At 42.2% G+C, this 15,424-nt stretch overlaps 2 protein-coding genes across 10 annotated transcripts in view; one reads left to right on the forward strand and one right to left on the reverse strand.

Annotated features, from left to right (window-relative positions):
• Window positions 1-3,804: 3,804 nt before the first annotated feature.
• LOC139568764 (U2 small nuclear ribonucleoprotein B''-like) lies at window positions 3,805-11,706 on the reverse strand. Of its 2 annotated transcripts, none has more exons than XM_071390833.1 (7): window positions 11,597-11,706; window positions 11,151-11,246; window positions 10,796-10,968; window positions 10,419-10,553; window positions 5,744-5,782; window positions 4,761-4,849; window positions 3,805-4,188 (listed from the first exon to the last, which is right to left on the reverse strand). In XM_071390833.1, exons 2-7 carry the CDS (start codon window positions 11,212-11,214, stop codon window positions 4,029-4,031), a joined length of 660 nt encoding a protein of 219 aa, XP_071246934.1. In that variant the 5' UTR covers window positions 11,215-11,246; window positions 11,597-11,706; the 3' UTR covers window positions 3,805-4,028. The 2 variants fall into 2 exon arrangements, with proteins under 2 accessions (XP_071246934.1, XP_071246932.1); XM_071390831.1 differs by having other exon boundaries at window positions 11,463-11,638.
• A 293-nt stretch (window positions 11,707-11,999) lies between these two features.
• LOC139568763 (kinesin-like protein KIF16B) overlaps window positions 12,000-15,424 on the forward strand; it is a 30,335-nt gene continuing 26,910 nt past the window's right edge. For all 8 annotated transcript variants that reach the window (XM_071390826.1, XM_071390827.1, XM_071390828.1 and 5 more), the window contains exons 1-3: window positions 12,000-12,134; window positions 13,625-13,694; window positions 14,183-14,296. In XM_071390826.1, the coding sequence (XP_071246927.1) occupies window positions 12,088-12,134; window positions 13,625-13,694; window positions 14,183-14,296 (231 nt within the window). In that variant the 5' untranslated portion in view covers window positions 12,000-12,087. The remainder of the gene's footprint in view (window positions 12,135-13,624; window positions 13,695-14,182; window positions 14,297-15,424) is intronic.

Raw genomic sequence — 15,424 nt, forward strand, 5'->3', positions numbered from 1 at the left:
GATGAGCGTGACGAGGGAAGGCAGGTGTGCATAATGCAGGGCAGCCTGGCGCCCTCGAGCACCAGGGGGGAGGAGCGGGAACAGGCGTGACATTTTAAAACCATTGCCAGAAACTTTAACGAACGCTCAAATGAATTTAATCTGACCTCATTAGATAGACTAACATCCCAGTTGCTTTAACCGGCAGAATGTCTATTGTCAAAAGTAATATATTGCCCTGCTGAATTTCTGTACTTCAATGTTTCCCTTGTCTTCCCCTTCTGGCTATTGGAATAAAATCCATAGTGTGGTTTTGAAATGTATATGGCACTAGCATTTTGTCCCTTCCTAAATTGGTTTAGACATCATTCTTCTGCCCCCTGGCTGAGTATAGAGATACAAATGGTGTCTCATATTGCCCTGGAAGAGGTGGATGTCGTACAGTGCCTTCGGAAAGTATTTAGACCCCTTGACTTTTTCCACATTTTGTTACGTTACAGCCTTATTCTAAAAAAAATGTTTGAATTCCTCATCAATCTACAGAATACCCCATAATGACAAAGTGAAAACAGGTTTTTATAAATTTTGCAAATTTATTACAAATAAAATACAGAAATACCTTATTTACATAAGTGTTCAGACACTTTGCTATGAGACTTGAAATTGAGCTCAGGTGCATCCTGTTTCCATTAATCATCGTTGAGATATTTCTGCAACTTGATTGGACTCCACCTGTGGTAAATGCAAATTGATTGGACATGATTTGGAAAGGCACACCCCTGTCTATATAAGGTCCCACCGTTGACAGGGCATGTCAGAGCAAAAACCAAGCCATGAGGTCAAAGGAATTGTCCATAGAGCTCCGAGACAGGATTATGTCGATGCAGAGATCTGGGGAAGGGTACCAAAAAATTTCTGCAGCATTGGAGGTCCTCAAGAACACATTGGCCTCCAACATTCTTAAATGGAAGAAGTTTGGAACCACCAAGACTCTTCCAAGAGCTGGCTGCCCGGCCAAACTCAACAATCTGGGGAGAATTGCCTTGGTCAGGGAGGTGACCAAGAACCCGATGGTCACTCTGACAGAGCTCCAGAGTTCCTCTGTGGAGATGGGAGAACCTTCCAGAAGGACAACCATCTCTGCAGCACTCCAGCAATTAGGCCTTTTTGGTAGAGTGGCCACTCCTCAGTATAAGGCACATGACAGTCTGCCTGGAGTTTGCCAAAATACACATAAAGACTCTCAGACCATGAGAAACAAAATTCTCTGGTCTGATGAAACCAAGATTGAACTCTTTGGCCTGAATGCCAAGCGTCACGTCTGGAGGAAACCTGGCACCATCGCTGAAGAATGGTGGTGGCAGCATCATGTTTTTCAGCGGCAGAAACTAGGAGACTAGTAAGGATCGAGGGAAAGATGAACGGCGCAAAGTACAGAGAGATCCTTGATGAAAACCTGCTCCAGAGCACTCAGGACCTCAGACTGGGGCGAAGGTTCACCTTCCAACAGGACAATGACCCTAAGCACACAGCCAAGACAATAGAGGAGTGGCTTCAGGACAAGTCCCTGAATGTCCTTGAGTGGCCCAGCCAGAGACCGGACTTTAACCCGATCTAACATTTCTGGAGAGACCTGAAAATAGCTGTGCACCAATGCTCCCCATCCAACATAACATAGCTTGAGGGGATCTGCAGAGAAGAATGGGAGAAATCACAAAGCTCTTTACATTGAGAGCAATCATTAAAATAAAAAAGCTTTAATAAAGGCCTAAAAACAAATTAAAAGATAGCTAGCGGTCTAGTACTATACAATATACACAAAATAATAAGGGAGGTGACAAGGACAAAACAATAAAACTTGAAAATAATGTATAAGACCAACAACAGATACCACAACGTAGATCACATTTAGCGAAAGCCAGTTTGAAGAAGTGTTTATTGAGCTCAGACTTAAAGGCAGTGGTGGTCTGGGGCGCGCAGGGGTGGGGAGACAGCAGAATGCTCGGTCACCCATTGTTTTTAGGCGTGTCTTTAAGTGAACGTGAAGACTGTTTGGGGCTGAGGAGTTCACTGGGGTATTGGGGACCAGAAGCATTCAGGGTTTTGAAGACTAACAGGAGGATTTTGAAGTTGATTCTGAATTGGATGGGTAGTCAGTGGAGAGAGGCTAGAATGCGGGTGATATGGGCAGATCTCCAGGTTCCTGTGAGGACACTGGCAGCTCTATTCTGCACAAGCTGCAGCCTGTGGATGCTTTTTTAAGGGGAGACCACCATGGAAGTCATTGCAGTAATCGAGTCGGGAGAGTTTGTATGAACTCTAGCTAGCCAGTAACATTTGTAACATCTACAGCAAGTGATATCTGTATCAATTCTACTCTTGGGAACTTTTGAAGAAAATAGCTACCATTATGAATTTGCAGAAAAATTGCATTCACACTGTCAAATTTGAATATGAGTAAAATCCAAATACAGATTAAAGAAGGAAGTAACTCCAGAAATAGTTTGGTCTTCCTGCCAACAGGAATGAAATATCAATATGACCGGGCAGGGCCAGCAGTAGTGTAGGAGGATATATACAAATAACATAGTAACAGCAATTGTTCTATTATAATCAGATTGCCTTGTAACGTAATGTGATGGGCCAAACCCTCCATCCCACCTAAACAGGCTGAAATTACAGGCATTTTTCTTCTTCAAATATGTGTGTTATTTCAACCTCATAGTGTGGAAATATCATTTAACAATATATATGTTTTTAACTGCATTGCCCCTGTAATGATTTTTGGAAAGTGTTTGCGTTCAGTATAAACAATAAATAAAATTAACAACTTATTTCTTATGGCACCCTATTATGTAAAAAGTGCACTACTTTTGACTGGAGCCCTAGTCAAAAGAAAGGCACTAAATATGAGAATAGGGTGCCATTTGGGAAATGGCCATACAGTATGATCTTCATGAAAATGATCTTAAACCAGTTGGACCATTTACCAGATTCCCCCTCATGGAAAATGTGTCCTATCTTCACGAGGCACTTAGCACAGCATGCGACAATCAAAAGCAGTAAACATCTGGACTCATGTCATGATGCCATCCCGTTTAATAAATCTTTGGGAGATAAATCTGTTTCTCATTTTACCCCTCTCTCTCCATAGCTCCAGGCAGCATACACAACTTGATGACATCAAACGTATAATTATTAATCGGGAAATTGCTGAACCCATTGTCTGCACTAGCTTTCATCAAACATTTGATCAATATGTTGCGTTCTGACTATATATTCGTAGACCACATTGACGTGCCTGTTGAGATGCTGAAGTGTTACGAAGGCACGCAGACAGCGCTAGATCCGAATCGTCTGAATGAACGGTGGTGAATTGCTGGGAATGCTGATCAAAAGAGCTTTCTACTAACCTCCAATTCAAATTTAGGAAGTCAATCCAGCCACTTTTAAAGTATTGTTTTGGGCTAATGACTGCAGGAGAGCCCAGATGTTTCACCCAACAACAGAACTGGTTAAAGGGGTTTCTGAAGTTTAAACTGAGCTGTAATAACTGTATTCAGACTGTTAGCATATGACTGGGATGGGAACTATGACAATTTACCCACTTGATCACTGGACCAATGATTAGTCTCCCCCAATTATGTGAATTTGCAGAGAAAACAATTTCACGTTTATATGTTTTCAGAGAGTACGGATGTCGTGACACTACATTTTTACATGTTATTGGGCTTGAATCGACAATCACCGTCTGTCCTTTTGGGGCCTTCAGGACCAGGGGTAGAAACTTGGAACATGTCAAAGGAAGCATCTTAGGCACCACAGTTACACAAAAGGTCTTTATTACTGTGCCATACAAAATAGAGAGACGATGTTTAGAGGATTCTCTTCACGCTCGACCTCACAGCGACTGCACAGAAGTCAGTCAAAAAAACTCCTGTGAGATTCCACAGCCGATACAAAAAACTAAGTAAAAATCAAGGGGTCCAACCCATCTCTAACCCAGAGTCCAATGTGTGTTCCCTGTCCAGTGACGTCATTCGTGGAAACTACTTCTTGGCATAAGTGATCTTCATGGCGCATTGGGCCGTAATCCGGAAGCCCTGCAGTGCATCTTTGGCCACTCCCGCCTGGCCCTCGCTCTCAAACTCTACAAAGGAGATGTCGTGTTTGCCAGGGACGAGTCGCACCTCTTTGAAACCAGGGAATCTATGAGGAAAAAGAGAAATCATGGGTGTATTGAGAGAGGTGAACTGTTCAGAAATCAGAAATGGAATGAATAGAGCTGACATGATCTCCCTCTTCTACATGGTAGATAAGCAGGTTTGTTCTACACAATGCATTTCTATCTGAACGTTCTGTAGCTTTGCACCCTCTTGAACAGAGCCCCAGTTGCCATTCTGCAAAATATCATATATCAAAGACTTCAACACCTGGCAATGGTGAAGTCTGAATGATATAAAGCAGAGGTTCTTAAAACTTTTTCATCTCTAAGACCCAAATGAGAAATTGACCGTCCTCCTGCGACCCAAATCGTCCTCCAACAACCCAAATTAAGAAGAAAGTGTGTGATTATACGTCTATTCTCATAACTCACAACCCACCTCTATCACACGCCCAGGGCTCCTACCCACATTTTAAGAAACCCTGATATAAAGCTACTGCTGTATATTTCACAAGTTCATGAGCCAGACTCAATAACAATTGCTGCCGAAGAATGAACGCAAATCAGGCATCTAGACGAGTTCCCTCATTTGACAACGAGATCATCCAATACTCACTGATTGAACAGCATGGAGAGCATCATTTCATTCGTTTCCTCTGGCAGGTTATTAAGGAATAAAATGTAGTTGGGTGGATTGTCCGGAACCTAAAAAGACAAAGAAATCAGTCTGTAATTGTCACATAAAACCCTCCCATGGAACATTTTTGCAGCTTGGTCAATAAGCAGACCAGACTATCTGTAGCACTCCAACAGTTAATCCAAACAGGGCATATCAAAACAGTAAAAGACTCCTTAAGCAGTGGGAGCAGAGATTTTTTTGCAAGAATACAAGTCATTTCAACATTGCGCTTATTACGAGAGTCCATCATCACTAGTGATTTAGTCAGTCACTCAACTCACAAGGGACATTTGCCGAGTAAACGCAACCCCATACACATCTCAATGGAGTTGAGTTGCGTGTCGGCGGTGTACCCCCTATTACAGTCGGTGTCAGTCGATACTTGAAAAAAATTGCATTCTTTACTGTGTAGCTTGTGCCTATGTTTCTCCTGTGTAACTACGTTATTTTATTTGGGTGGCGCAAACCGGATAAAAAAAAAAAATGTAATCAGCGTTTTACGCGACCGCCGCCCAGGGAGCCGTTGTCTGTTAACGGAGAAGGCGTAGCCACGTCACTGCACGGCAGATTCTTTTTTGGGGGGGGCGGGGGATGCATAGAATGTGATTACTTATCAAAAACTAAGGATTCCAACTCTATAACAATCAGGACAAGCATTAGCATTACATCATTTATAGAAGTATCACGTGGTAGCACATGTTCGAAGTCACTAGCTTCACATTCTATTGGAAAACAGTGGATTACACAGAGCAACTTGACAGACGTCACATCAAATTGTATCTTTTATCAAACACTACAGATGGCAGCAACCAAAGAAAATAACAGATACACAGGACAAACGGTTTACTCAGCAAACAGAAAATGAACAAGTTCACTTAACATTCTAGGTTATAACTCTTGATAGGGCTAGAAAGGCTTACCTGCATGGTTGTTGGAGCATTGCTTGTGTTGGCTGATCCCTGTTAATAGAAAAGATAAACAAGTTATGAAAATAGCGTTGTAGTACAATTACGGACTACATTCAAAGGTGTACAGGATGACTAGGGTAGGCAACTAGATTCAGCCTCCGGACAAATTTTGTCAAGAGCGGATGGCCGGGGGCCAGAGCATAATTATAATAATCTAAGTTGTGCCTTCTATTTCATTTTGCACCGTCTCTACGCAGACTCACAGGACTCTACACACTCCTTTTTATTTTACCTTTATTTAACTAGGCAAGTCAGTTAAGAACAAATTCTTATTTACAACGGACGGCCTAGGAACAGGGGCAGAATGACAGATTTTTACTTTGTCCGCTCGGGGATTCGATCTAGCAACCTTTCGGTTACTGGCCCAACGCTCTAACCACTAAGCTACCTGCCGCCACTCATGCACCATGACACTCGAACACACACACTTCATTTGTTCACACATATAACATGTACACGCATCTATACTGACACACGTACTCGCATAATCATCATATACACTGCTGCTACTCTATTTATCATATATCCTGACGCCTAGTCACCTTACCCCTAAACACATCTACTACCCATCGCTCCAGTATCCCTGCACATTGTAAATATGGTATTGGAACTGACCCTGTAAATAGCTTACTTACTTTCTTGTGTTCTTCTTATTTCTGTTTTTGTTCTACCGTATGTTATTTTTAGTACTACATTGATATTGATTACTGCATTGTTGGGTTTAGAGCTGGCAAGAAAGGCATTTCACTGTACTTGTGCACGTGACATTAAAACATGAAAAATGTCATGCATTGAGACACGATCACATACAGTCGAAGTCAGAAGTTTACATACACCTTAGCCAAATGCATTTAAACTCAGTTACACAATTCCTGACATTTTATCCGAGTAAAAATCCCCTGTCTTAGGTCAGTTAGGATCGCCACTTTATTTTAAGAATGTGAAATATTTCTTTCAGCTTTTATTTCTTTCATCACATTCCCAGTAGGTCAAAAGTTTACATACAGCATTGCCTTTAAATGGTTTAACTTGGGTCAAACGTGTCGGGTAGCCTTCCACAAGCTTCCGACAATAAGTTGGGTGAATTTTGGCCCATTCCTCCTGACAGAGCTGGTGTAACTGAGTCAGGTTTGAAGGCCTCCTTGCTCGCACACGCTTTTTCAGTTCTGCCCACAATTTTTGTATAGGATTGAGGTCAGGGCTTTGTGATGGCCACTCCAATACCTTGAATTTGTTGTCCTTAAGCCATTTTGCCACAACTTTGGAAGTATGCTTGGGGTCTTTGTCCATGTGGAAGACCCATTTGCGACCAAGCTTTAACTTCCTGACTGATGTGTTGAGATGTTGCTTCAATATATCCACATATTTTTCCTCCTCATGATGCCATATATTTTGTGAACTGCACCAGTCCCTCCTGCAGCAAAGCACCCCCACAACATGCTGCTGCCACCCCGTGCTTCACGGTTGGGATGGTGTTCTTCAGCTTGCAAGCCTCCCCTTTTTCCTCCAAACATAACAATGGTCATTATGGCCAAACAGTTCTATTTTTGTTCCATCAGACCAGAGGACATTTCTCCAAAAAGTACAATCTTTGTCCCCATATGCAGTTGCAAACTGCAGTCTGGCTTTTTTTTTTAATGGTGGTTTTGGAGCAGTGGCTTCATCCTTGCCGAGCGGCCTTTCAGGTTGTGTCGTTATAGGACTCGTTTTACTGTGGATATAGATACTTTTGTACCTGTTCCCTCCAGCATCTTCACAAGGTCCTTTGCTGTTGTTCTGGGATTGATTTGCACTTTTCGCACCAAAGTACATTCATCTCTAGGAGACAGAACGCGTCTCCTTCCTGAGCAGAATGACAGCTGCGTGGTCCCATGATGTTAATACTTGCGTACTATTGTTTGTACAGATGAACGTGGTACCTTTAGGCGTTTGGAAATTGCTCCCTAAGGATGAACCAGACTTGTGGAGGTCTACAATTTAGTTTCTGAGGCTAATTTCTTTTGATTTTCCCATGATGTCAAGCAGAGGCACTGAGTTTGAAGGTAGGCCTTGAAATACATCCACAGGTACACCTCAAAATATGCCAATTAGCCTATCAGAAGCTTCTAAATCCCTGACAATTTTCTGGAATTTTCCAAGCTGTTTAAAGGCACAGTCAACTTAGTGCATTTAAACTTCTGACCCACTGGAATTGTGATACAGTGAATTATAAGTAGAGTAATCTGTCTGTAAACAATTGTTGGAAAAGTTACTTGTGTCATGCACAAAGTAGATATCCTAACCGACTTGCCAAAACTATTGTTCGTTAACAAGAAATTTGTGGAGCGGTTGAAAAACGAGTTTTAAATGACTCCAACCTAAGTGTATGTAAACTTCCGACTTCAACTGTAGGTCTCTTGGGAACATATTTCCTAAATGAAACAAATTTTTGCTGAATTCCTGGTGATTTTACAGTCTTTTTTTACCCAAACAAATGGGGCCAAAAAAAGCCTGCAGTTGAGCGGGTTGCCGACCTCTCCCCTATAGGCTCTGGTCAAAAAGATTCACTATAATATATGGTATAGGGAATAGGATGCCATTTGGGATGCAGTCATATAGCCTATGTGCCGATGCTGGCACTAAGACAGCGCTCAATGAGCTGTATACGGCCATAAGCAAACAGGAAAACGCTCATCCAGAGGCGGTGCTCCTAGTGGTTGGGGACTTTAATGCAGGGAAACTTAAATCCATTTTACCTCATTTCTACCAGCATGTTAAATGGGCAACCAGAAGAAAAAAAACACAGAAAAAAATAAAAATTTACATTTAGCAGACGCTCTTATCCAGAGCGACTTACAAATTGGTGCATTCACCTTATGATATCCAGTGGAACAACCACTTTACAATAGTGCATCTAACTCTTTTAAGGGGGGGGGGGGGGGGGGGTTAGAAGGATTACTTTATCCTATCCTAGGTATTCCTTAAAGAGGTGGGGTTTCAGGTGTCTCCGGAAGGTGGTGATTGACTCCGCTGACCTGGCGTCGTGAGGGAGTTTGTTCCACCATTGGGGTGCCAGAGCAGCGAACAGTTTTGACTGGGCTGAGCGGGAACTGTACTTCCTCAGAGGTAGGGAGGCGAGCAGGCCAGAGGTGGATGAACGCAGTGCCCTTGTTTGGGTGTAGGGCCTGATCAGAGCCTGAAGGTACGGAGGTGCCGTTCCCCTCACAGCTCCGTAGGCAAGCACCATGGTCTTGTAGCGGATGCGAGCTTCAACTGGAAGCCAGTGGAGAGAGCGGAGGAGCGGGGTGACGTGAGAGAACTTGGGAAGGTTGAACACCAGACGGGCTGCGGCGTTCTGGATGAGTTGTAGGGGTTTAATGGCACAGGCAGGGAGCCCAGCCAACAGCGAGTTGCAGTAATCCAGACGGGAGATGACAAGTGCCTGGATTAGGACCTGCGCCGCTTCCTGTGTGAGGCAGGGTCGTACTCTGCGAATGTTGTAGAGCATGAACCTACAGGAACGGGTCACCGCCTTAAACTCGAGACCACTTTTACTGCACACACAGAGGTGCATACAAAGCTCTCCCCTGCCCTCCATTTGGCAAATCTGACCATAATTCTATCCTCCTGATTCCTGCTTACAAGCGAAAACTAAAGCAGGAAGCACCAGTGACTCGGTCAATAAAAAAATGGTCAGATGAAGCAGATGCAAAGTTTTTGCTTGTGGACTACAGGAAAAGGAGGACCGAGCACGCCCCCATTCTCATCGACGGGGCTGTAGTGGAGCAGGTTGAGAGTTTCAAGATCCTTGGTGTCCACATCACCAACAAACTATCATGGTCCAAACACACCAAGACAGTTGTGAAGAGGGCACGACAAAACCGATTCCCCCTCAGGAGACTGAAAAGATTTGGCATGGGTCCTCAGATCTTCAAAAGGTTCTACAGCTGCACCATCGAGAGCATCCTGACTGGTGGCATCACTGCCTGGTATGGCAACTGCTCAGCCTCCGGCCGCAAAGCACTACAGAGGGTAGTGCGTACAGTCCAGTACATCACTGGGGCCAAGCTTTCTGCCATCCAGGACCTCTATACCAGGCAGTGTCAGAAGAAGGCCCTAAAAATTGTCTAAGACTCCAGCCACCCTAGTCAGACTGTTCTCTCTGCTACAGCACGGCAAGCTGTAGCGGAGCGCCAAGTCTAGGTCCTAAAGGCTTCTTAACAGCTTCTACCCCCAAGCCATAAGACTCCTGAACAGTTAATTAAATGGTTACACAGACTATTTGCATTGCCCCCCTCTTTTATGCTGCTGCTACTCTCTGTTCATTATCTATGCATAGTCACTTTAAAAACTCGACCTACATATTACCTCAATTACCTCGACTAACTGGTGCCCTCGCACATTACCCTGTACCGGTACCCCCTGTATATAGCCTCGCTACTGTTATTTTACTACTGCTCTTTAATTATTTGTAACTTTTATTTTTCACTTATCTATTTTTTTACTTAACATTTATTCGTCTTAAAACAGCATTGTTGGTTAAGTGCTTGAAAGTAAGCATTTCACTGTAAGGTCTACACCTATTCTATTCGGAGCATTGGACTAATAACATTTGAAAATGTGATTTGATATACTATACTAGTCTCACCAGTGCTGGTTTCTTGGCCACGTTGGCCACTTGATCTTGAGCCTTCTTCTTCCTGTCCTTCTTCTTGTCCTTGTCGCCAAATGTGCCTCTGATTTTGGAGATCACCTCAGAGTCTGTCTTAGCATACTGAATGCGCTGAAAATAAGAGGCAAGTACAATAAGATTTTTGCTTAGCACAGACCTGGGTCGTATTCACTAGAAACCAAATGGTAGAAAACAGACCGAAAAGCTGAGGAACTGCCTTAACTTGTCCACTAAGAAACTCCTCATTTTCACAGCAAAATGTTTAGCTGCTACGGTGCAAAAAGTTTTGCTCGTATATGGTAATGAATACCACCCTGTACTACTCCCATTTGTGAAACTAAGTAGTAACTTACCATGGGCTTATTGTAGAAAGGAAAACCTTGAAGTTGACGCAGTGCGTTCGTACTTGAGGCTAGCTCTTTGAACACCACAAACGCCTGCCCTCTCATCTTCATGGTTTTCATGGCAACAATGTCCATGACTTGCCCAAACTGAGAGAACAGGGCATAGAGTGACCGCTTCAGTTCTAGAAGGCAACAACAACAAATGTTACTTAACTGTTGTTACTTATAGACAATTGACACAGACAAAGAAATATATGTAAACTTACTACAGCTCCAGTACAAGAGGATAAATAGTTATCTAGCCCTGAAGGAACGCTGTAGCTAGATACATGATCTTGGAACAAAGTTGCACTGTGATTCTTACCATCCTTCTTGATCTTATCATTTACATTATTGATGTAAATGGTGTGGTTTGGTCGAATATCCATGATTAACAACTTTCCCCCTGTCGCTCTTTCACCTGGAAAAACAAAACAAAAACATAGCCACATTAGCTGGGTACAATTTCTTTTAAACAAAATTAACAAATAAAGAAATAAATGGGGGAAAAAAGCTGGGTACTTTAGCTTGCTAGCTAGCTTTAGCTACTACTGGCTAGCTAGTACAATGAATGAAGCGGTGAGGCACGCTAACTAGCATTAACTAGCTAGTTAACATTTCTAGTAAGCTTCCTCACCTCGAACTGATAGCTGGTGCCGCTGACCAGACAAATGTACAGCTTAAACAGATCAATATGTATATGTGTGCAAACAGAACATTTCCTGAGCCCTATTTGCAGATAAACTGACTTGAGACTGTGAGAACACTCACCTGTCTCTACACACTTTCAAGAAAACACAGGAAGTAAATGTGTGCGCGCTGATTCATGGTTCTTCGTCAGTTAATCAACAGTTCTCTACCGCCACCGTCTGTACAGGAGTGTAACTATTTTCCCCACGAATGTAATTTGTTCTCTCCGAGTACCCGTATCAGCTTTGTGATTTACGATCGTATGACACTTTGTGTGTTTGATTATTTTTTCTGTGACGGTAATGTTAGCAGGCTAATATAAAGTGCACGCTCAAGTCTCAGGGAGGCGCATAAAGTAGCTAGCCCTATTCTTTTGAAAGTAAACTTGGCTCTGTGTGTAACCGGTCGGGTGGTACAGAGGAAATTGGAAACAGACTCAAGATACCGAAACGCGCGTAGCCCACTGGTTTTGGGTGCTAGCCACATTTATTTGTACTTCACACGATTGGGTTGTTATTTTCAAGGATACCTGGATCTAGTAGCAGGTGACGCCGACACAACAGGGATGTGCAATGGCATCGGTGCGGGTAGCTGTCCGGCTCAGGCCTATGAACAGACGGTAAGTAAAGAAAAAAACATGCTAAACAAAAACGGCCAAATTATGCTATTGTTGTTGTTAATGGTTATATTGTTTCCTTTGAGGAGAGGCGCCCGTCTGGCTCACTGTGATACATTGTAACCATTTCGAACTTCTAACAGTTTAATATACTCTCATTTGATTGGCCATGTTGCAGTAACACTGCTTATTATATTTTTGTCATAACATGCACTGACGTTGCCACAACTGTCTCTTCCAAAATTTAGAGGGAGACAAAATTTTGGATTTAAATGTCAACCCCACTCATAGGAGCACGAGCCCACCACACACCCCATTGCTAATCTACCAGAAAGAACGCCTGGAGGTTGGCGCGCACACATTATTTTAGGTAGCAGACAGCTGGCAAGGTGACGGGTGAACAGTTAACCAACAAAACAAACATGAAGAATAGGAACTAGAACTACCATGGCTGTGCTGTGTCCGGTATTGGGAGTTAGTATTGGCAGCCACCCAGGGATTATGGGATACCTTAATAATTTTTTGACCTCTGTCAAGAATTGCATGGCATTCGTTTTTATTTTTTAAAATCAAACTATTTCCTACAGTAAATAGGATACATACATAGCTGCATGACAGAAGACAACCACCCTGCCACTTACTCTACACATTTATGCTGGGGCAGCAGGTAGCCTAGTGGTTTGAGTGTTGGTCCAGTAACCACAAGGTTGCCAGATCGACTCCCCAAGCTGATAAGGAAAAATCTGTCGTTCTGCCCCTGAACAAGGCATGTTAACCCACTGTTCCTAAGCCGTCATTGTAAATAAGAATTTGTTCTTGCCTAGTTAAATAAAATAAAAATGTTAAATGTAGGTGTGCGAAATATTATGTACAGATTCCAAGTAAGATCCACTATGAACCTGTAGGAAAAACAAGGAAGGATTCTGAAGGAAGTAACCTTTGACACATTTTTATACCAATTGGCCCAGAGTATAACCTGATCCAGTTGGCATTGTGTTAATGGTAATCTGTTAGGCACCAGAAAGTACGGTTTTATTTTATTACAGTATGTCATACTGGAAAGGCCACTAATAATAAAAGCTTGAACTGAATACTTCCACAGAGAGACTAGGAATAGTCATACCAAGAGACATTTCCTCCAGACTTTTAGTGATCAATTAAGCAAATATGAACTAAGAGGATTCAGTTGGCATTCTTCCTGACCCCAGACGGCATACACTAGCCCGATCTTAGCGAGAATGTAGTCTTCTGATTAATTAATCACAGTAAATGTATGTTTACTTTACTATGTTGTCTTTTGTTGCTAATGTAACGGGTACCTTTCTTGTTGGTCCAATTTGGGAATCACAAAGTACTGCAATTTGGTAATCATTTTTTTACTCTGATGCTCCTTCATTGGTTCACTGTCTCTGTTGCATCCTGGTTTGGCTCAAAGAAAGGGAAAGCTTAGTTATTTGGAAGTATTAACGTGTTTTATGTTTTGATTTTTACAGGGAGAAGGACTTGACTGCCAAAAACATAATTGAAATAAAAGGGGACAAGACCACCATTACAAACTTGAAGGTAATTTTAAGTTTTAAACAGCCTTTCTATCGCAATAATAATTAATTTACCCATAGCGAGGCCTGTATTTCTTTCAACTTGGCAGATGTTTAGCATAAAGTGTTATTGAATATTACTTTTTAATACTAGTTCATCAGTTCATTTAGAAGAATTGAATACATAGTTCGATTATTTGGTCATAACGTATGATCAGTGAACATGCCTCATGTCCGGGGTTCCCGAGTGGCGCAGTGGTCTAAGGCACTGCATCTCAGTGCTAGAGGTGTCACTACAGACCCTGGTTCGATTCCAGGCTGTATCACAACCGTCCGTGACTGGGAGTCCCATAGGGCAGCGCACAATTGGCCCAGCGTTGTCCGGGTGAGGGTTTGGCCGGGGTTGTCATTGTAAATAAGAATTTGTTCTTAACTGACTTGCATAGTGAAGTAAAATTTCACTCCACTTTGTCTTTACAGTGTATTTCATCCTATTTTGTTGTGTTTAATTAGATACCAGATGGCCTTACCGGGGATTCGATGAGGGAGAGTAAAAAGACCTTCACCTATGACTTCTCCTATGACTCCGCCGACAGTAAAAGCAACACCTTTGTCTCTCAGGAAAAGGTAAATGTCATATTTCAGTCGGAAAACGTGATCTGGACTAACACTTTCTTTCTTTTTTTCTTTTTTTTCTCAAATGTTGTTGTTGTCCAAATCAGATTATAGTCAAAGCAGCTTACATTTGCCTCTGTTCAGCAGTCATTTAAATTTTTTATATATTTGTAGGACATTTTGTTATGGATGGAAGTTCATTGAGTCAAAACTGTTGGCTTATGTTCTGATAGTCTAGTCCACATGTTGACTCCCAACCTTCAGACATAAGATATGACTTACTGTTGTGCAACCTTTAAAAAAAAATCATAATATTGCATCACACAGGGGTCAAAGTAGATTTCATTTCTTACTGGTACAGTACCTTATCACACATGCACATTTTTTGGGAGGCTGAAACAGAATTACTTATAGAGTCCCTGTTAAGATCTCTGTGGTCCTTAAAGTAAAGATTTGTTGTTCCATTTGAATGTATTGCCTTTTTTAATGTGCCATTAACATAAACAGTCATGACGTTTTCATCTGATTATCAAACAATTAGATGACAATGCTCCTGTAAGCCTGGCTACCTTGCGCACGTTCCTCCACTATAAAATAATTCCTGGAATGCATACAGTGCACTGTGCACCCGCCATTTGATGAATGGAAAGAGACCTCAGTAACAAAATACCAGGAGGTGTAATGAATGACATTCAGTGATTTGTTTTTGATTAGGCTTACACTTGTAACCTGAATTGACGCGTCCACTGTCCAAGTGCGTCTTGGTCACAGCCACTCATCTCTGCCTTTGCAAAAATGTGTTGTCGCCAAATCACATCGCATTTTGAAGCGTATTGCACACATTTGCCAACTTTTCATGTGGCTGACATGCGGTAATGATAAATAATATGTGGAGGTCTACAGTTTTCTTGGAATCTTTGTTTTAATTATTGTGATATGTTCAACCGGTACAGCGTACCCGCACTATTTATTTTGACGGTTCTCTGTCCTGGACCGTACCCGGCTTACTTTCACCCCTGGCATCATGTCAGTGCAGTATCAATAGTAACACAGCCGATGAGCTAACTGTTATAAATGTGTTTTAAAACTATGCATACATAAATTCCATATTTTCGACTTTGTACTATATTGGCTAGATTC

This window comes from Salvelinus alpinus, chromosome 2 (genome assembly GCF_045679555.1).
Source record: "Salvelinus alpinus chromosome 2, SLU_Salpinus.1, whole genome shotgun sequence".
In the NCBI taxonomy this organism is placed as follows: Eukaryota; Metazoa; Chordata; class Actinopteri; order Salmoniformes; family Salmonidae; genus Salvelinus; species Salvelinus alpinus.